This window comes from Tachypleus tridentatus, chromosome 7 (genome assembly GCF_004210375.1).
Source record: "Tachypleus tridentatus isolate NWPU-2018 chromosome 7, ASM421037v1, whole genome shotgun sequence".
In the NCBI taxonomy this organism is placed as follows: domain Eukaryota; kingdom Metazoa; phylum Arthropoda; class Merostomata; order Xiphosura; family Limulidae; genus Tachypleus; species Tachypleus tridentatus.
This window is the reverse complement of record NC_134831.1, coordinates 153,647,165-153,670,512: the sequence shown is the minus strand read 5'-3', so window position 1 is coordinate 153,670,512 and position 23,348 is coordinate 153,647,165. Positions and strand designations below refer to the sequence as shown.

At 34.8% G+C, this 23,348-nt stretch overlaps 1 protein-coding gene across 2 annotated transcripts in view; it reads right to left on the bottom strand.

Moving 5' to 3' along the window:
- The window catches only part of LOC143256937 (ras-related protein Rab-22A-like), a 31,009-nt gene that overhangs the window by 6,581 nt on the left and 1,080 nt on the right, over positions 1 to 23,348 (bottom strand). The window contains exons 3-7 of one of the 2 annotated variants that reach the window (XM_076514839.1): positions 21,138 to 21,217; positions 17,694 to 17,775; positions 7,692 to 7,763; positions 3,068 to 3,191; positions 1,319 to 1,411 (exon numbers count right to left, since the gene is read on the bottom strand). In XM_076514839.1, the coding sequence (XP_076370954.1) occupies positions 1,319 to 1,411; positions 3,068 to 3,191; positions 7,692 to 7,763; positions 17,694 to 17,775; positions 21,138 to 21,217 (451 nt within the window). The remainder of the gene's footprint in view (positions 1 to 1,318; positions 1,412 to 3,067; positions 3,192 to 7,691; positions 7,764 to 17,693; positions 17,776 to 21,137; positions 21,218 to 23,348) is intronic. The other variant, XM_076514840.1, reaches the window with a different exon arrangement.

Below are 23,348 nucleotides of genomic sequence, written 5' to 3'. Positions count from 1 at the left end.
TTACTGGCCTTCAGCTTGGCTATACTAAATTTTGCTGCTTCCTGTGCTTATGGAACTCCAGAGCAAGAACTGAACATTATGTATGCAAGGATTGGCCAATCCGAGATGAAATTGAGCAAAGAAAACACAACATCATGCACAAACAACTTGCTAAAGGTGATAGAATTCTTTTACCACCTTTGCATATTAAACTTGGTTTGTTTAAGCAATTTGTGAAAGCCTTGGACAAGGAATCCTCCACACTTGCATATCTTGCAGAGAAGTTCCCTTCCCTGAGTCAAGCTAAAATTAAAGAAGGTATCTTCATAGGTCCCCAAATTCGAAAATTTGTACTTGATGAAACCTTCATCACACATCTCAAGAGAAAAGAGAAGCTTGCCTTTGAGTCATTCAAGAAAGTTTGTGATAACTTCCTGGGGAACCATCGTTCAGAAGACTATGTGCAAGTTGTGAATGATCTGCTGAGTCATTATCATGATATTGGATGTAACATGTCTCTAAAAGTTCATGTGCTCCACTCTCATTTGGATTTTTTTGCAGAAAATCTTGGTGATGTGAGTGATGAACATGGCAAGAGATTTCATCAGGATATTTCAGTGATGGAGCGACGATTTAAAGGAAAATGGAATCCTGGCATGTTGGCAGACTACTGCTGGGGTATACAAAAAGAAGATCACACTCCACACAAGAGGCTTAGAAGAACAAAAGTTGTTTAAACTGACAGGTGTGTGTTTTTAATTCATAACCAATAAATGTTTTGTTATACCAACTAAATTTTTGTTTTGTTTTGTAACTTTCAGTATTTGCAATGTTGCGTTCAATACGCGATATTTTGCAGTATATTATAAAACATATGGTTCATGGTACAGGAAAACGGTGCCTAATCTGGAGGAATAAAGGTCAGATTCAGAATCAGGACAATTTTTTGACCCAGAAACAAGTCTTACTTAACTTGTACTTTTCTTGAACCTGAAATTTGTTGCACAGTGTAATTACAAAGAAAAATTGTATACAAATTTTAAATTACAACCTTTGTAACCCAATAGGAAAATCAAAAATGACAATGGAAAGAAGAGAGTTCTTTGGATTTTCCTTTATAAATTTTAATATATTTAATTTTTATAGCTCACTGTGTTAAAAACTCTTCCACAAAATTTACAAGAATACTGTAAACTAAAGTTACTGTTATTTCAATTTCTTTTTTATCACAATTTGATACAACATAAATCTTTCAATTTATTATTTAAATTTTTTTAATTAATGTAGATATTCATTATTACAAAAAATCACACCTGTGAAATTGCAAAAAACTACTTACAAATTTCTTGAAATATTTCATTAATGTTGACAGCTTTCAAAGCACTAGTTTCAACAAACAGAGCTCCTATCTCATCTGCATAGTTTTTAGCAGCTAAAATGTGGAAAAAAATAATAAATTATAAAGATTTTGTACATTTCTATCTCATTTTTTTAAACAATAATTTGCTTCAACATGAAAATTTGCATACAGCCTATTCATAACATAAAACACACACTATTTTAACATGCAACATTTTTCATCACCTTCTTACTAATACTTCTTGCTTACTTTCACATACAATTTCTTAATATCTGAGATTACACCTTGCTACAAAAACTTTCATTAAACTTAGCAGCTGACCGGTACATCATTCTACACATAAAAACTACTTGAACTCCAAACAAATTCTTTATTTTATCAATGTTTCAGTTTATGCATTCTCCTGGGTAAATTGTGTTAATATAACAAGTCCTAGCAGCTGCTCCAATAAGTGTCTAACTAAAAATAATATTACAGCATTCTAAATTTTAATACAATTTTATACTTCAAATATGAGACAACACATAACAAGGAATATAAACATCCTGGCTAATTAAAAATAATATTACAACATTCTGAATTTTAATGCAATTTTATACTGTAAATATTTTAACAAGGAATATAAACAAAGAAAATACTTGATGTTAATATACTTTGATAAAATTAAAAAATATCAAGAAAATAATTATAATAAATACTAAAGTTAATCTGCCCAACACCACATTTGTTGATTGTTTCATTTATATTTTGTTATCTACATGTTGTGGTATTTAAATAGTCTAATAGAAAGAAAAAAAAAGTCAGTTTAAAGTAATCCATGTTAAGTAGTATTCAGCTGTAGCCTATAATTGTTTCTACTGAATCAGGAAAGGAAACATTAAACACATGGAAAGAGTCCCATGAACAAATGTCTAACTGATGTTGACAGAATAAGGATCAAGACAGAGGTATCAGTAGGGGAAATTGTGCAAGTCAGAAACACAGTGGTTTAGAATAAGGATAGAACTCTGGAAACCCCTCCAATATTGACAGAATATCATCACAACCACAATTAGCAGCTGTGGAAAGAGAAACCAAAGGGAAGGAAAACATCTGGTGTTTCATAGACATAAGTTGGCAAAGGCATATAAAAGATGTCCCCAACTGAGAACACATCAACAAAAAGATCTGTAGATTGAGGGATTACTCAATAACAAGAATCTTGTTGGAAGATAACCAATCCACAACCAGATTTACGGAACCTGAAAAAAGTCAAGCTAAGTCCACAATGTGGTGACTGTGGATTCAAAAAGGAGATCAAGGATCTGAAAACATAAAAGTCTGGATGTGAAATTCCCTTGCACTGTGATATAAGTGACCACTGTGGAGATGTCAGAATATACCTGCAGGAGAGGAATGAAGTGGGATAAAACCTGACAAACTGCAAAAGGATTGAGACTGGTGATACGAAGAAGACTCCTTGATCAACCAGAGACAAGAAATTTTGTGAAAGTTAAGGTAAGAACCTCAACCCTCTAAAGATGATACCATATAAGTAAATCCAGGCAAGATATTCACAACATTACATAAAAACTATTAGTACTTTGACATATAATAGTCTTTTGAGTCTCACTTTTGTGTAAAACATTCAGTTAATAAAATTTAATATACAACATTCCCAGTGAACAGTTTTGTATTTCTTTCAAAATAAAGAAAGCAGCACTACTTATCAAAATACAAGTAACTCACTTTGATATGACACTTCTCTGTAATCTTCAAGATCACATTTGTTCCCTGCAATTGCTAAAATAATACCTGGGGGTCCATGATGCTGCAACTCTCGAACCCAGCCTTTCAATGATTCAAAACTTTGCTATGAATGGTAAGTGTAGTAAACTTATTAAGAATAGTGTAATTTCAGTATTACAAATACACATAACAAAGTCAGGAACTGGCAAGTTTAACACTGATGTGCCTGAATAATGCACAAAGTATTATCTAGTTTAGTTTTTAGATAACAAGCAAAACAATACCCCAACAAGTTTTATACTAATTTTTATCTATTAATAATCACAAAATGGTTAAACTGTAAAGGTTGCACTGATATCATATTTTGTCCTTACTCATTTCAGACTAGCATTAGCATATTACATAAAGTATTTTTAAATTATTCCTAAGATATGATTATGGATTTTATACAGTTTAAAATCATTAATCAGTAACTTTAAAAACTAATATCTTACTTCTCTTGGTTTTTAATTACAAAAACTATCAATCTCAAAAATATCTAATACGTATAATCCACATATTTAAAATCTAGCCACTTGAAAACTTATTCAACAAAATGTGACATTTCTTATATGATACATCCAAGTGTGTAAAAGTTAATACTTTTTCTTTTAAGAATAGTTTATTTTCCTTTTTGTCACATACAGTATACACTATATACACATATTTATATATATTACCCTCTTAATCAGTAGTTCTCAACCTTTTCTGACTTGCAGCACACTATGACAATCTGAAAATTTTCATAACACACCTGGAAAGCCTTAACGATTTTTTTAGGTACACATTATACAGCAAGCGTTAAAAGCCTTAGAACGAAAATCACAGCCAAAGCTAGTGATATTAATGTCATCTGCACATTGACAATACTATCACTTGCTTTGGCCGTGAATGTCGTTCCAAGGCTTTTAAACAATTTTGTGGTATAGCAAAAAAATCAAAACTTTTTAATTTTACACGTTTTCAATGTGACGCTTGTGCCTGCTTCCAAGAGCAAATCAAATTGAAGTGAGGCTCTAATGCAGACAAACAAGCTTGCATTTCATCATCGACTGTAAGAAGCCTCTCTCTCTTTCTGGCTTTAATTTCAGTCAATGCTGAAAATCCAATTTCGCAAAACCACGAAGATGCAAATGAATGCAGAACTTCAACTGCTTTTGAACTGATTGCAGGATATCGATTTTTAATGGAGATTTTAATTTGGTTTATCCTTCACAGTTGAATGTTTTGTTTCCAAGTGTCTCTTCAGTTTGCTAGGAACAAACGCCTCATTCGATAAAGCTGCATTGCAGAGTAGGCAGAATGGTAATTGAGAATGTTCCGATTCCAAAGCAATAAAACTGTATTTGATGTATTCATTTTTGTACTTTCGTTTGATTCTTTGCTTTTGATTCAACACATTCTCCTTTGTAGCACCAGACTTAAATATTTTTCCATGGATAAATGATAAAGCTAATTCATACACAATAAACACAAAGTTCTGCAGTTGATATAAAATTCCTACCTACAACATAGTAGCTGTAGCTTACCGCAGAATGAGAACGTGTTCCAAAAGCAGTTTGATTGATTGATGCATCATTTATGACGCGAAGCACTTGTTGCTCCACAATTAAACTAACAGTCGAGAATGAAATTTAAGTATGTACTTCTCATTGCTCGAGTTCAATGAAAATTATCAAATATTTTGGAAAGTGTCAGAGTGTGTCTATAGCAGCTTTTATTAACTAATGTGTTCAACTTGCTTGTAAAATCTCAAGAAAGTTGAATGTGTTTCAAAAACACCACTGCACACCTGCCAATCTCTCGAGGCACACAGGTTGAGAATCACTGCTCTTAACTGTGATGTACCATACTCTTCTGTTATAAGTGTTATAGCTTCATAACTATTCAGATGATATTAAATTTGTAATAACTTACAATATTTTATCAGTAATGTTGAAATAATAATACAAAAATTAATAGTTAATGGATTTAATGAAGAAACTTTAAATGAGGTCATTTAACAACTAAACTCTACTAATGTGAATGTATGCCTTGCCACATACAAAAGCTTGTTTAGGGCATGATAATTACAGTAAACTTAAAGAACAGGTGGTGGCTGGGAGCTATACTAGTTAATTTAGATAACCAGATGGGACCTTTCATACTAGTACAATTCATTTACTAGGCTACCAATTAGTTCCTTTCTACCATAACGGGGCTAGAATGTTAACTTCAAGAGGTAAGTTTATTTAACTTACCTCCAAATGGTAGAACCTTTTTTTCTTATTCTTATTTTTTAATTACTTCTTCTTTACTTTGGAGAGCAGTCACCTTCCAAAAATTGTCTGCAGGCAGTGAAGGGTGATATAGATGTGGGACATTGTGGGCTTGAGTACCCACTCTCCTAATTTCTATTTCTATATTTATTATTTCTATTACTGTTCCTTTATTGTATTTCTTTATGTGAGACTGGTAAATGGAGGTTAAGACTGACAGACAGTGTATCTCCACTGTAATGTAAGTCCCACTTCTGCAGCCACCTCCCAAAGCTAGGGTACATTTTATATTTCACATTATAGTTCATACCCTGGGATTCTTTCAATTAGTGCAGCATTTTTTGGTTTGTTTTTTCTTTTATTTCTTTAGTTTATTTTCGATTTGGCTTGTTTTTAGTTATAACAAACTAATATAAAAATAAATAACAAAAATAAAAAAAAATAAAAAAATTTCCATGTAGCTTAAATCAGCTTATTTTAAAATAACTTACCAAAAATTTCTATATATATATTAATAATTATAAGTAACCAAAAATAAGGTGAAATTAATAAAGAGTCTACCTTAACCATCAATTTGTATTAACATATCTGAAACAGACAACTTATTGAACATACTACAAAAACATATCTTGTAATGTTGTACTTTTGCCACAAACAAGAAATAATACAGCTACTAAAAAAGTTAATGATAATATTAATCCTATGAACTACCATTCAGTGAATATTAATTAGTTGGCCTACAAATATCAATTAATAACCAATCTTTCAGTTGTTTTTTTCATAACTCTTATTATTATTAATCTATGACCCTCTGGAAAGTTTGTTCATTATATATGGTATTTTATGCTACTTCACTCAAGTTCCATAGTTATTATTGTAATCTGGAGTTTCATAATATTTACTTTCTAAAATTCTATATTATACATATGTTCTAGCATTATATATATGATTTTTTTAGTACTTTATGATTTAAACTATAATAGGAATTCCAAATTATCATGTATATATATAAAGTGTATTTACATAAAATAACTGATTTCTTATAATTTCATTTGTTTGTTTGTTTTTAAATTTGGGGCAAAGCTACTCAAGAGCAATCTGCACTAGCCATCCCTAATTAAGCAGTGCAAGACTAAAAGGAAGGCAGCTAGTCATCACCACCCACTGCTAACTCTTGGGCTACTCTTTTACCAACGAATAGTGGGATTGAACATAATGTTATAATGCCTCCACAACTGAAATGGCGAGCATGTTTGTTGCAACAGGGATTCGAACCCATGATTATTGAGTTATGGGTCGTGTGCCTTAACCACCTGACCATGCTGGGGCTTTCATTTGTTAATGCAACCTATATTAATTTACTCAATTTTATTTAAAACTATTATCTTAAACATTTTTTTTTTTTCTATTTATATCTATTTTTTAAGTGCATGTTAACTTGTTGAAACATATTGTCAATCCATAATGTACAACAGATTCTGCTAAAGATACATAATTTTTAACATTAATTGGTAAAATATCCTGTATTCTCCTTAATTTAGCATTAATAGGCCTTAATTTATTGCAAATCATATTCATATATTTTAACCAACTAAAAGCATTGTATATAATTAGCCCTAAATATGTCTTAGTATTTACATTTTCTACATATATACTTTTACAATCAGAATAATGTTTGTTAGCTACAAAAAATACTCATATTTATTAGTACATCTCTGATCATGGATATTTAAATATTTTTTAATAATATTTGTATATTTCAACTGAATTACCACTGTTTTTTTTTTTTTTATCAGTATTCATATACATTTCATTTATATTAAGCCAACACCTTAATGTACTTAAATGAACTGTAAAATTTCTAACTTCAACATCAACATGAGTTACAGTTAAAGCTAAATCATCTGGATTTTGATAAATTTTACTCTTCAGACCTACATTTACAATACCATTAACATATAAATCATTTAGTAGTGGACCTAAAATAGAACCTTATGGAACATAATATTTTATACTCATTGAATTACCAATAATTTCTCCAATTCTTGTTATTACAACCCTATAACTCAAATAATTACTGAACCAGTTATGTTAGCTTCCCACTACACCCATCATGTATAGTTTATCCAGCAGAATCTTATGACTTAATGTAACAAAGGCACTACTTAAATCAAGAAATAATACATAAATAAAACCATAATAATAGTACTAATATTTTTTGAATAATCCTTGCAAATCTAACAAATGCATTCATTTAGGTGATTTGATAAAGTGTAGTAAATGTCTTGGACAAAACAAAACAAAAATATTAGTGTTTATTTACTTACTGCTGATGTTACATCATACACTATAATAGCTGCCCCTGCACCTCGATAGTACATAGGTGCCAACGCCCGATACTAAAAGGAAAATTCACAAGTTACATCATCAATTTAGATGGACAGCAACTGCTTCCCTACATCTTTTATGTTTAACTTTTGTTATAGTGTGCGAAGCATGCATCTTTGAAGTTAAAAACACTCAAAAGTAAATTATTTAATGAGCTTTTCTCAAAAACTTGTGATTATTTAAAAATGTCAAAAATTACCATTACATAGAAATAAAATACAAACATTAAGCAGAACTTTCAAATCTAATATACAAAAGTAAACATTTTCCCACTCTGACATTGCATTTCTGATAGATAATTACATCACAAAAAATCTCTTTTAACTTGTATTGTCCTTTGCCAATGTAAATTTTTGTTTGCCACTAGCCTTGACAATCACACTTGTCCCTGCATACTAACACACAGATGATTATTCAACAGCCCTCCCATCAATAGGTATGCAACACTATTCCTATCATAATTAGTGCCCTCTCTAATATTGCAACTGTTAACCACTTCAAGAAGAGTCAGATTACATCAAACCATACCAAAAGTGTGGAGGATAGGTGGGAAATGTGAAGAGGTATCTATCAGAAATACATTTTCAGTTAAGGAAAATGTTAACTTCAGATACAATATCTTACCTCCTCTCACAAAAAGCTCAAATCCCATACTGAACCTGTGAAGGGATGGAAGGAAGATAATCTCCATTTAGGAAGCCTAGGTGTGAAAAGGAATTAAAAACAAACATGTGGGAGACTGCACACTTCTGAACTTCTGAGCCAGGTATATTTCTTTGCCTATTTTTAATGTGGTGCCAAAAAGGCAGAAACAAAGAAGCCCCCCCCCAAAAAAAAAAAAAAAAAAAAAAGAAATAATACGGCTGTAATAGAATGAATATGGTGCAACCAATACCTTGTAGCTTCTGAAATTGTACATCAGGTCCATGGTAAGAAGGACATCTTTTACCATTCATCTATAAAACAAGCACTACCATGAAAGACAAGCTTTTGTACCAAGCATGCACTTTCACCAACACCCAAATCTTCTGGGAACTGACATCCAGCAGATAGTAGAAAGGTGTAAAATCCAGGTGAATGTTCCTCTCTAATCCAAAACTTGATGGCATTAGGAATTTATTCACCCAGTCTACAGTAAGAGGAAAGTAAACAGCTACTATAATCAACACCAGATCCACCATGAACCAACATCCAGCAGATGGGAGAAAGTTGGATCCCTATTTGGGGATGCATCTCCAATCTAAAACCTGGTGGCATTGGGAAATTATTGTCCAGTCTATAGTAGGAGGAGGTTATTATCCAAACATATTTGAAAACTTATGTGACTAGTATAGCTCTAACCAACATCTGATCCATGGTAATCAATATCTAGTGGATGGTAGGAAGGAAGATCCCTCAGCTGGAAGGGCAAATTGCAATAAATGGGGTAGTGCTACATCCAACACCTGGTAGCATTTGGTATTATACATTAGGCCCACACTAGGAAGGAGAATGTTATCACCCAACTCTTAACAAAGTTGTATTGTGCACACTAAGATGGTCAGGCCTCCATGGTCCATCACCCAAGCAACTTGGAACTTGTAAGTGGCAAGGACTCTCATATTCCACTAGAAAATTTCAAAGGATAAGAGAACCAAAGATTGTGCAATGGGTGCCCAGCATACACTATTTTTAAAAGCAGTATGATCATGTCAGCTGAGACAATCATGACATGGTGGAGTCTGGAACTGTACATCAGATCCACAACAGGAAGAGCCTAGATGCCACAGATCATCAATTGATTGATTGATTGATTTAGTGTTTTATGGCACAAAGCAGCTAGGCTATCTGCGCTAAACGTCCGGTTAAAAGGTAAAAATAAAATAAATGTAGTAAAATACATAAAAGGAAATGAAGGTAAAACAAAACATCATTGAAAAACAGAAAAAGTATAAAACCAATGTTGACACTTAGTCTACAATGTCAAGAGAGAAAGCAGAGTAAAAGATGTTGTAAAGTACTTACTCTAGCAAAATGGTAATGATCATAACCTGCCAGAAAGACTAACAGGTAAGTTCAAGAATCACCGTCAGTCACCTGAAGTTGGTCTTTCCAGTCCTGGTTCCGGGTTATGTGTCATTATGGCCAGTACTAAAAGGTAAAGTAATAAAAGTGTAAAATGACATGCAGCAAAAGTGTAATAACAACTCGCCAGGACGACTAACAAGTAGTTCAAACTGATAGTTCAACCAGCAGCGTTAGTCACCTGAAGTTGGCCTTTCCAGTCCTGGTGTCAAGTTATTTAATGTTCTGGCCATTTTCCAATGTCAAATTAAACTAGAGAGAATGAAACTGTAAAAAAGGAACCACAATTAAAAAGGTGTAATGAATAAATATGCAACACTTAAATGAGATTAAAAAAGATTAATGGCCATTAAAAAACTAAAAACTTTATCAAGGTGGACAGTGTCACCATCACCAATAACACTGTCCAATGCTACAGATAAACCCTGGGAAAAAACATGTTTAAAATAGTGCCGTCATTGAGAATCGTAACGATGGCAAGAAAGTAAAATGTGGCTTATAGTGATTTGAGTGTTACACAAACTACACACTGGTGCATCAGTTCCAGACAAAAGAAAACAATGAGTTAAAAAACTGTGCCCAATACGTAGTCTAGTTAGAACAACTTCCTCCTTCCGAACCTTATGAAAGCTAGATGGCCAAAGCCCAATACAGGGTTTTATTTGAAAAAGCTTGCTGTTGCGTTGCTCACTCCAAGTGGACTGCCAGTTGGCACGGAGTTGAGCCTTGAATACAAGACCATAGTCCATGTATGAAATAGGCACAGAGGTGATAGTGCCAGAGCAGATAGATTTAGCTGCCGTGTCTACAAGCTCATTCCGGCGAATACCAACATGGCCTGGTATACAGAAAAACTGGATAGAAGTGGCAGTTAATGAGAAATGGGCCAGTCGATTTTGAATATCAGCGAGAACAGGGTGCGAGCCAACGTGTAGCGATTCCAGGGCCAGTATAGAACTAAGCGAGTCAGTATAAATAGTGCAGTTAGAATACTGCTCAGCTTCAATATGATCCAGGGCAAGAGATATGGCATACAGTTCAGCAGTGAATACAGAAGCTGTAGAGGGGTTTTTGCTCGCAACCACCGAACCGCAGCAAACCACAGCAGAGCCCATTGAATTACCTGATTTGGAACCATCTGTATAAACGGGAACGGAATGATCGTTTGAAAGATGTTCATTAAATAAATGACGGTACCTCCAAACTGGAGTATCTGCCTTTTTCAGATGACTGAAAGAAAGGTCACATTTGGGTGCTGTAATAAGCCATGGTGGGATGGGCTGACCTGTGGAAACTGCAATGTCATCCAAAGACAGACCCAATTCATCTAATTGCGGCTGGATGCGAAAGCCAAATGGAGCAATGGCAGATCGTCTGTTCTGAAAAAGTAAGGCCCACTGAGGAAGAAAAACACATCCCCAGGTGGGATGCTTTAATAAGGAACAAAGTTTCGAAGAGTATTGTAAAGATAGTTGCAAACAGCAAAGGTGCAGAGAAGGTTCATGAGATTCAACGTACAAACTTTGAACTGGAGAGGTGCGGAAAGCCCCAGTGCAGAGTCGAAGTCTTTGGTGATGAATGGGGTCCAGCATCTTTAAGGCCGAGGGTCTGGCAGAGCCATAGATCATTGATCCATAGTCGAGTTTTGATCGAATAAGAGCACGATAAACCTTTAACATAGAACATCGATCTGCTCCCCAACTGGTAGTAGAGAGGACATGGAGGATGTTCAGTGATCTTGTGCATTTGACCCGAACCTGCTTTAAGTGTGGTATAAAGGACAGCTTATGGTCAAAGATAAGTCCCAAGAACTTGGTCTCAGAGGCCACTGGCAGCGAAAATTCATCAATATGAAGTTCAGGATCAGGGTGAATACCCTGTTGGTGGCAAAAGTGCATGCAAACGGTTTTAGAAAGAGAGAAATTAAAGCCGTTTGCCGTAGTCCATTTCAGTACACGATTGAGGGCAGTTTGTAGTTGCCGCTCAATATATCTCATGTTTGACTACTGACATGAGATGTGAAAGTTGTCGACATACAGCCCATTCGCAATAGTGAGAGGGAGTTGTTCAGTGATGACATTTATCTTTATACTGAAAAGTGTGACACTCAAAACACAGCCCTGAGGGACTGAGTTCCTGTACAAAAGAACGGGAAAGTGTTGAATCCACACGAACTTGGAATTTCCTGTCCATTAAAAATTTTTTAATAAACATGGGTAAATGGCCACGTAACCCATATGTATGGAGGTCTCGAAAAACGCCATACCTCCATGTTGTGTCACAAGTCTTTTCAATGTCAAAGAATATTGATACAAGATGTTGGCATTTGAGAAAGGCTTCACTGATTGATGTTTCAAGACGAATTAGGTGGTCTGTGGTGGAGTGCTGTCGACGGAACCCACACTGGGTGGGCGAGAGGAGGTTGTTTGATTGGAGGAACCACACAAGACGAGCTTTAACCATCCTTTCTAAGGTCTTACAGAGACAGCTCATCAAAGCAATTGGACGGTAGTTTGAAGGAATCTTGGGATCTTTCCCTGGCTTAGAGAAAGGTAAAATAATAGCCTGGTGCCAGGCATTAGGAAAAACATTCTCCTGCCAGATCCAGTTAAAGACAATTTGAAGAACATCAAGAGAAGCAGGAGATAGATGGTGCAGCATGTCATAGTGTACATCATCAGGTCCAACAGATGTACTGCCAGACCGATGAAGGGCCATTTTCAGTTCCGCCAGTGTAAAAGGACAATTATAGTCAAAGAGACATTCAGTTCGAAAAGAAAGAGGTGAACGCTCTGCCCGAGTCTTGATGGCCAAGAAGATGGAGGAACAAGCAGAAGTGCTAGATACCCGGCAAAAGCTTTCACCTAGAGTATCAGCGATGTTCCGGACATCAGCCACCTCCTGACCATCAGAGAGTAAGGTCAAGAGGGGGGCATAATTGTAGTACCCACTGACCTTTTGAATCCTGTCGCACATGACCTTGGAACTGGTGGTAGAAGATATGCTAGTTGTGAACTTAATCCAAGATTCCTTCTGGTTTTGACGTCTTACCCACCTAGCATGTGCACGGGCCCATTGGAACGGGATGCGACTTGAAAGTGTGGGATATCTACGAAAAGTATCCCAGGCCCATTTTTGAGGCTTCTGTGCTAAGTGGCAAGCAGGATTCCACCACGAATGAGGATATCGTGGAAAATGTGTCGAGGTTTTAGAAATACACTGAGCAGCTGATTGTATAATACAGCCAGTTACCACTGCCACACAGTCATCTATTGATGGCTGATTCACGATAGCATGATCAAGTTCTGCAAGAGCAGTGAAAGTGGACCAGTCTGCGGGATCCAGCTTCCACCAGGGCACGCTGGTAGGGTGGCATTGACCACGGCCAGTCTCTCTCAAAAGTATAGGAAAATGATCACTGTCTAGTGGATTACTGTCAACCCTCCATGAAAAACGGGAGAATAATGAAGGGGAGCAAACTGAGAGATCAATAGCAGTAAAGGACTGACTAGGTGCATGAAAATAAGTGGAAGAACCAGTATTAAAAAGAGAAAAATTGTGGTCAGAGAGCATACGCTCTGCAGAGCGACCCCTCCCATCTATAACAGCACTTCCCCAGAGGGGATGATGTCCATTAAAGTCCCCCAGGAGAAGAAAGGGAGATGGCAACTGTTCAACGAGAGCATCAAGTTCTGATTGATCATATGTCTCACTAGGGGACAGGTAGAGAGAACAAACAGTGATGGTATGACCCAAGGAAACACGGATGGCTACAGCCTCCAAGGGTGTGTTGAGTGACAAAGACAAGGTGGGCACATGCTGATCAACCAATAGTGCCACCCCTCCATGTACTTGTCCATCACACAGCCTGTCATTTCTGTACAGAGAATACTACCGAATGATGACTGTATCAGCAGGTTTTAGAAATGTTTCTTGTAAAGAAAGACATACAGGATGGTAGGAAGCAATCAGTGTTTTGATATCATCCAGATTAGAATGTAAACCTCGACAGTTCCATTGTATCAAAATGGCCATTTTTAATGATGAGTAGGCGAAGTAGCTGGAGAACCCTTCTGTTTACGACTACGTTTTTTTTCCTTACTGTTGTTAGTTGGAGGAGGTCTCTCAACTTTCATGGATCCTGCTCTGGGTCAATTGGGCAGGTCTTTGTTATTGGAAGGGGAATCCAGTGACTGAGGATGCGAACGAATGATTATTTTGCCTCTTGAGGTGGGAGAAAAAGATGTATCAGAAGAAATGCCTGTATTTGAAACTGAAGGATGTGGATCTTGAGGTTTGTTGGAATGTATGGGAGGAACAGAGATGGGTGTGGAAGTCGATTCAACCTTTTTAACCATCGAGGTCAAAAGGCTTTTCATTTGTTTTGAAAACAATTCTCTTGGAGGCACAGAGAGATCTGTCTGCACTAACCACTGTAGTTGCAGAATGAAGTGCAGCAGCATATGTCTGAGATGGAGTGGCGGGCAGCAATTTCCGAGCCTCAGGATAACTAATGTTACGAGTCTTTTTCAAATGCTGCACCTCTTTTTCCTCCAACCATTTTGGGCAAGAACGAAAGTAGGAAGGGTGAGAACCATTGCAGTTGACGCAATGTGGGTCCATGTCACACACATAGGCATCGTGGTCCTTGCCACCACAACGAGCACATGTCAGGAAACCACAACATGATGTCTTTGAGTGGCCGAATCTCTGACATTGGAAACATCAGAGAGGGTTCGGAATGTATGGCTGTACCCTGCAAATTAGATAACCTGCCTTGATAGTGGCAGGTACACGTGATGAAGTAAATGTCAAAACGAGGGTATTTGTTGGCAGTGTAACTCCATCTTTGCGAGTGGATATGTGCCTCACTGCAAAAACTCCTTGAGTGGAGAGACCAGCGAGAATCTCTGACTTGGGGACGTTCTTCAAATCCCTCTCAACAATAACTCCTCGTAATGAATTCAAGGTTGTATGAGGGGTAACCTCAATAGGTATATCCCCCATTGCTGTTGAATTCAAGAGGAGTTCACTGTGGTGGGTTGTGGATGTTTCAACTAATATGTCTCCAGATCGAAGCTTCTTCACTGGCTTTGGAGAGCCAGCAAGACCTTCTAGTCCCTTCTGAATAAAAAAGGGGGACAATTACCCTAAAGGTTTTTCTGAAAGAGAATGTAATATAAGAAAATGAGGTACGTGTGTTACAGATGTTGAAGATTGCTGCTCAGAGTCTTCAAAACATGGTCGCTTACCAATTGACTGTGTTTTCACTAATTTATTTAAATTTTTTGAAGGAGGATCCATAGGAAAAAAGAAAAATTTTGGTACCCACTGACCCCACCCACCATGGAGTCCTACGAGGGGACGCACTACAATGTCATGCAAGGACAATGCAGCAACGCCAGGGTTTCGTGAGCACTATACCCAAACACCAGCATCAGGCACAATGTCCACAACACCCGTTGAGAACTTCCAACACTGGTACTTGGTTGACTCTAGCCCAAGTGGACCAGCCGATTGGCCCAAGGGGGGACCACCCAAAGGCTGGCCATCTACAGGAATTCAAGGCCAAAGTGGTGTGTTAGGGTTGGACCCCTCAACCACCAGGATCCTCTCCTCCCCTTCACGGGTCGCTACAAACAGCAAACACATGGGTGGATGTTTAGATCCCAGAGAAGGTATCCAAACAGAACAGAACCTTCCTTGGGAGGTCCCCTCACCATGTACAGGAATCCACACCTAGTGGAGATCATCAGAGATGGGCATTGTTACCTGTCTGCTTTACTCATGTTAGTCCATGAGTATATGGTTCAGGACAAACACATTTATAAAGCAACATACTATGAGTAACAGAACACCAAATCTCAACAATGTATGTAATATATATGACATTGTGTTTTGATGCACAGAGGACACATTGATGGAATCAATATACCAACACCTAGCAGTGCCTGGAATTGCACAACAGGTCCAAAGTAAGTAAATGGGGATTGTGGAATAATAGAGAGACAAATGGAAGTAAGGGACCACACTTACTGAAATAATTTTCAGAACCTATGGATCAATCACTGAGGACCTTCAAGTACAGGCAATTTAAAAGAGTCTGGCTCCCTCCCACTAGTCCTGGTACAAGAAAGGTGATCAGAGTAAGAGAAACATGAGGAAAAAAACACATGACTGAGAAGCATATTGAAGAGAGGAAAAAGGCTGCGCAAATCCAAAGCTTCCCGATTACTGAAAACCACAATTGAATAATCACCAGTTTGGTCTGATTGTTGCATGAAATCAACAAACTTTCAAAATACCAGAGCAGTTAACTCATGGGCTGAGAATAATGGTTGGACATGCTTGGTGATTTTGCTGCAGCAGCTGTAGTTGTGACCACCTTAAACTGCAAGTCCATAACTCATGTAATTGAAAGAGAAAATAAATAAAATTATTTGTAACTCTCCACAAAAGAAAATGAAAATGTTAAAGAGCAGTGTAATTAAAGTGGTAAAAATTTATGAAAGTCAAAATATGTCTACTCAATAAGACGGCTAATGCAGAAGTGATCAAAAGCTGCAAGATTAGAGAGAACACCAGTTAGGATATGGGTAATGTTGCATTCCTATTGGTGAAGAGTTGCAGCATAATTATTTGCATGTTAGTATGCAGAGGAAAGTGGGTTAACAAGGCTACTGGCAAGGAAAATTTTACACAAATAAACAACAGTATAAATCAAGAAAGATTTATGTGAGAGGAAGTAAGATATTATATGGGAGAAATATACAATATCATAAACTCAATAGTGTCATTCAGCTAGTAACTAAATAATATATGGAAATGTTTTTTAATGACATACAGGAAAATATACAAAAAAAATTCCTTTACAAAGTGTTGTAACTTAAAATATTTAAATTGATATCTAAATAAGACACACATACTGATCTCAAATTTGTTGATTATAATTAGTACTACTACACTTGTCTCTAAATGTTTTTTTTTTGCTTAAAATATTTAGAATGGAAAGGAAACTTGCAGAGACAAGAAATAATTTTAATTTTCTTCTGACAATTTTATATATTGCAAAGAAAAGCACCAAAAAATGCCAGATTTAAAATATAATGCTAGAAATGGGGATGTGGACTGCCACATTCCATTATTTTGAATTGTAACTCACAAACTATTCATCCTATGTACCCATGTTATGTGTGGCATTAAACATCATTTTGTTCATCACTGAATTCATGTATTTTGTCATCACCCTCCTCAGCTCAGTAAAGACCTTATTCATGGTGTTAAGATAAAGAAAACAAAACAGTTTCTAGTCTCAGACCCTTTATATGGCATTGAACTCTGGGGGTCTACCCAAGTACCTCCTATCAAATTACATCACAATTGGTTCAGTCACTTCAACACAACAGCTTATGACACACAAGACAGATGGAGAAATTACTCTGCTTTGTGTACACCATGTGTTAAAAGCTTCTAAACTGTTGCAATGACTAAACCTTAGTGAAAGCCCTACGAATCATACATAATATAAATTTATTTTTTGTTAATTATTACAATTTGAAACAACCTTTTGGTACAGTATTGTAATTACTTTAAAAAAATGGTTATCCTATTCTAGTTTTAATTCCAACTTGAAATAATAAAGTTAAATTGTAACTTAGAATTGAAATTTTTAAATGTTTTGATTCACTTGGAACACCTAAAGCACTTTATATCAAACTTTACAAATGTGATTTATTCATCATGTACCAGAAACCTCTTATACACAATATTATAAAGCAAGAAGAACATTGTACAGAAAAGTAGAAGAAAAAATTGTATACTACAGGATATCAACATGTACTTCATAGAAAATAAATTAATAAAATTTAAACACTTGCCCTCTCCTGGCCAGCAGTGTCCCAGATGTTAAACTTGTAAGTGTGAGTATCTTCAAGAACATTTTTTGTCATAAATGAAGCACTGTTAATAAAAGTTCAAAAATGTTTTTAATAATATACATTTCCATTGCTCCCACAATTAAAAACTCAAACATTTATAATAAGAGCCTACATCTGTTTTTCAGTTATTATCCTCTGAATACTTATTATTTATCCTAAAGGTAGTCAAAACCTGATGGGCAAGACCAAAAATGCTATACATTTTTTATGAAATTAACCTTATAATCTAAACAGCTTTGAACAAAACCAAGAGTTACAGCAATAGGAATAAATAAGTTATTTTGAGTACAAAGTCAGTCACATCAAAATACAGTAACCTCATCCTTGGTCTTGAGAGTCTCAGTTCACTTGGTCTCACCTACCTGGTTGTGACGAAAATTTTTGATATACATAAACTCAAATTTTTTCTTTATTAATTTGGTAAATTGAAAGTAAAAAAGTGAATCCTACATATTTATCATCTGTAAATCACTATGGAAAATACTGCAAAAGTATTTTTCTGTGATGTCTATACAGCTTTGTTTGATCTTTAAAAAGATCTGGAAAGTTTCTAGAATTAACCCCATAAATGAAATTTATCCAAAAACTTTGGTCATGTAGTTAAGCACAGAGTCATACAATAGGCTACCTCTAGTGTACCCATCAAAGTAATGAAACCCAATATGTTGCATTATATGAACAGAAGCATCCCACTGTGCCACTGAGGGAGTGAGGAGACTATGAAAAAGTTGTTGACAAAAGTTCATAAAGTATTAGTTCAATAAAATTTTGAATGCAAGTCAATAAACATGATGACACAGCCTTTGCCCCGTGACCCCTTCGCAAAATGATTAATTCCAGAGAATTAATTTCAGATACTTGCATTTGTACAGCGACATTAGATATCTCTTTTGGTGAAAAGTCTTCTTGTAAATAGTGTGAGGCCAGCAAAGACTAGAGATCTAGCTACCAATTAATGGAACTGTACTGATATCAACTTGAAACTAATTCACTCATTGTGAACCAGATTCTGTGACACGTCACTACGTTAACACAGAAATTGTCCATTTAGAATGCGATCACCATTATACCTCTGAGTAACAAGTATGCTCATTTTGAATAAATTTATAACAAAGACTGCATACACATACAAATTTTATGATAATATTAATGCAGAACTTAGAACAAAACATATTAAGATAAATAAAAGTAGGGTGCAAACAACAATGTAAAGTTACAAGAAGTATCCTTTGTAAGAGAGGTGTGTGAGGAAACAGAGCTTACACTGCAGCAAGGATACACTGCTACTCGGATTTATCTTCATTTGCAAGGTTACCAAGTGACAGAAATAACAAGGATGTTCAATCCAACATTATCCTACATTTAAAAGTATTTCTCATCAGCTAGCTATGGAAGATAGTTACCCTTAATGAAACAAAACAAAATTACAATAAAAAAATGAAATAGGTTACTGCAACCAGATTATTGGAAATAAAAATCAAACTTGTTTTCTGAATTTAAAATACTCACACATCTATAAGAAGTGCATGATAAAACCTAAGATCTCTAGGTTAAAAATTATCACAAAATTTCAAAACAGTGACAACAGAAAACCCTCCTTCTTTGCACAGATGAACTTAATTTCATAATGATGGCAAATATCATAAATTTAATATGCATTGATATTCAGTTAACTTCAATTTCAAGCTATCTCAAATTGTAATTCATAACACAGTAAACTGAAGCCTCATCCAGAATAAATCATAATAGGTTACAATAATAATAAAGTTCTTGTAACTGAAATACAGGTTTAATTGTTTAAAAACGTGTCTATTCATTTTTGTCTTCACCTACTCAAATGTTTTTGCTTGTCTAAGTAAGTGATAATTAGGTAATGAAACCAAATTTATTTTGTAAGTGAACAACTTGTGTCAGAGGAGTACAAGCAGGGGAAGTTGGGAATGACAAAACTAGCTGGAAACTTATCCAGAAGATGGGGCTAATTATTTAATTCACTGATACCCTCTCCTTGTCATGAAGCAAACTGTAAAGAACACGATAATATGCAAGTTTTTACATTCCATGTGAGGTTACACTATGAAAATTAGTTTTTGCTATCTAAACACACAATAGCTATGGCTTTAAAATTCTACTTTATGCACTATACAGCAGTTCAGTAATTCTGCTAGATCTGCCTCTATATTAACCAATAAATTAAAAAAAAACTATTTTATCACTAGTCTTTTAGAACATGATTTGCCTTTCCTCACATGAAAAGCTAGTTCTTTCACTGCTTCCAATAAATTATGAGTTGGCATACCACCAACATTCATCCTGATGATAAGTTATGAGAAACAATTATTTAAAATATCCACAATCTCAAAGTTATTCTGTTTCAAAGGTTTTACTTCCAATCTTACATTCTACTTATCTTTTATATGTCTAGAGAATATTTTATTGTTAAATCTTACTTTATATGCCAGCTGTTATATAAAAGACCTTTATTGAGGATCTTAGTTTCTTAACTCTTCTATAATCCTCTAAATCTTCTATCCTAGCTGTCAGTTTTTTGTTGTTGTTTCAAATTAAAGATGGACATGTTCTACCTAGAAACAGAAATTGCCATTCTGAAGAACAGGTTCATCTTGAATTTGAAACAGTTTGTTTTTGAGTCTTTTTACATTTCTTTGAAATTCTCTTTTAGCCTGCCTGATCAGTAAACTAAAGTTAAGTCTTTCTTCATGGCCTCAAAATTGACTTTTGAAAATTGTTAATTAAATTTGTACTTTTATTTAATATTGAAAAACAGCAAAGTATAAAACTTAGTTATGCTGTGATCACTTGTAGGTGATTGTTCCCTTACTTGGTTCCTTAACAGTTTGGCAAGGATAACAATTTTAAACTACTTTCAGAAACACCTTATATTCCTCATTAGACTCCAAGTACTCCATTCTTTCTGTATGAAATTAAAATACGTTATGATAATTGCCTCCTTATGACAATTCTATTTTTACTCTAAAGCTGCCCATTAATTTATTCTATCTGAACTGATGGTCTATAACAATTACCATTATTAACCTCATCAACTAACTGAAACTTGTATAGATTCATCTTCTGTTCAATTTCTACATTTCAACATGCTGCAACTCATTCCTTATATAGTTACCTTTCTAACTATTTTAAATATTCAATACATATGGCATCACTGAACTTAGATTATCAATTTTCCTTTCCAAGCTTTTAATGTATATAGCTAGTCTGAATCAAATAAAGGTTTATATAAGAAATATGACTTACAACTTCACACATTAAATAATTTTTAAATTAACTGCAAATTTAACTTGTTAGTTTTCTGTGACACAATGGTGAATAAATAAAAATATTTTTTGGTTATGAAAGTCTTACCCAATTGTGCTTTCAGCCAAAGGATTAAAGGTATTGTTAACAAATCTCTGAACAATACTAGACTTTCCAACACCAGAATCCTGGAACAAAAAAAGAGCACTGTCTGCTCAATCCTAACAATTAACTTGGACTATATCAAGTAAATTTCAGTGTCCTTTCTTAATCTATGAGAAAATGATTATGTTTTCTCCATTTTAAAATACTCTTGGTTGACTAACCAAGTATTTAATCTCCTTAAAACATATGCATGAGATACAATAGTTTATCGATAAACAAAATATAATTAAAAACAACTTTAAAGGGATACACTTAGAAAATATTTAGAGTACCAATTATGCAACACGTATTTAGCACATCTTTTGTTTTAAACAGAAAAAAAACTATCACAAACTTCCATATTATTCATTTGAATGTTACATTTAAAATTATTTCCGACATAATGCATGAAATATGTTTTAAACATTGACTTTGTGCATTCTCAGTTTTGTGAATCAAATTTTGTCACATTGTACATCAAGAGTTATATGAATTATCTAACTTCTTGGAATGATATATTAAACACAACAGAAGTTTTTGAAAATAAGCTGATACTGCTTTACAATAAATCAGCAGAACATATGTATAATTACATGACATTCTCAAATCATGCATAAATGTTAAGAGATATCAATACTTACTTTAGACCATGCATGTCTGCAGAACAATTTATTTACTATAAATGTCTTACTTTAGTTTAAATTAGCACTAGAGAACAAATTAATTTATACCACATAAAATTACTATCTCTGTACAAAATGAATATCAGTAAGATATGGCTCTATCAAGACAAAGCATCAAATTACATATCTAAGTCAGCATGAAAATTTCTAACCTATTCACAGATTCTACCACAAATTTCTGTTTCTGAGTTGCTCAGCCCAAGTAATTTGCCATTTATGCATGGCTAATGAACTTTGGAAAGCACTTTAAGTGGAACTTTTATTGGCATGATTGTGACACAGAGCATTAATCCATAACCATGGCTTTAATACAAACATCGCCTAACGCCGTAAAATGAAGCATTTATCCTTATATTGTTGGTTGGGGGGTGTAACATTTCTGTGTACACTTTCCATGGAACATATATTCATCATACTATTTTCTGTGATGAATATACTATTTTTGAATTCCTGCATCATCTGACAAGTTTATGGTTGATTAAGTCACATATTCTAATTCCAATAGCAAATGAAATAGCAAGGTGGAAGTTCAAACCATAGAAATTGTTTACCTGATGATATTACATGTGCTTGTAGCTTGATTATTTTATACATTTTGTTGTGATAAGCACATAAATATGAATTACATTAAGGTTGGTTGTTAATATAATTTTTATTTTCATCACTGACAAAGTACCACTTAAAAATAGTCAATTGGTCTTCTGGAACCTTGCTTTTTCTTATGTTTCAACAAAGAAGTTTACATTTTTTGAGGAATTTGGTTATTAGACTAGTCGTAGCTAGTATCTATTTGTTAAAGCATACTAGACCAAGCAAAACTTGCCACTGATTGGGATCCAAGTAAAATTATGAGAAGATTCCTGAAAAGGAACTGAATATCACAAAAGAAATAAAGTTGCACCCTCTGTTACAACTGAGCCAAGAAGTAAAGAATCTAACCTCTGACAGCACAAATAAGAGTTCTCCAGGTGAGGATGGAAGGACCAGGCAATCAGACAAATTTGTTACTATCAATAAAGAAGATGAAGATTTGTAAGCCACCGGAAAAATATTCAAAATATTGCAAACATGGAGTACTAGTTGAAAAAGGGGTGCAATAAGCAAAACGTCCATCTGAAGTTCACAAGTAGCTGTCTGAACAAAGGAAGGTGCTATAAAAATAAACTAAATTCTCACTTGTCTTCTCTTGACCTCCCACAAACTGAGTCTCAGAGCCATGAGGAGAAAAAGCATCTAACCACATGCAAGGCTCTATCATTTTTCACATAAGAAACTACATGTTATACTAATCCTGCATAAATCTCAATTTCTCTCTCCACTATATTTTTCTTATTATCCAAGAACTAATTCAATCCAACAAAAATCTTTTGTTAATGAGAGCCTAGTCTGTGTTTTAGTTCATCCTATATTAGAGAACCAAATAATAGATATTCTTGTACTTTGCTGTATTACTTTTGATGCTAAATAAAGTAAGTACTTATAAACTAACTTC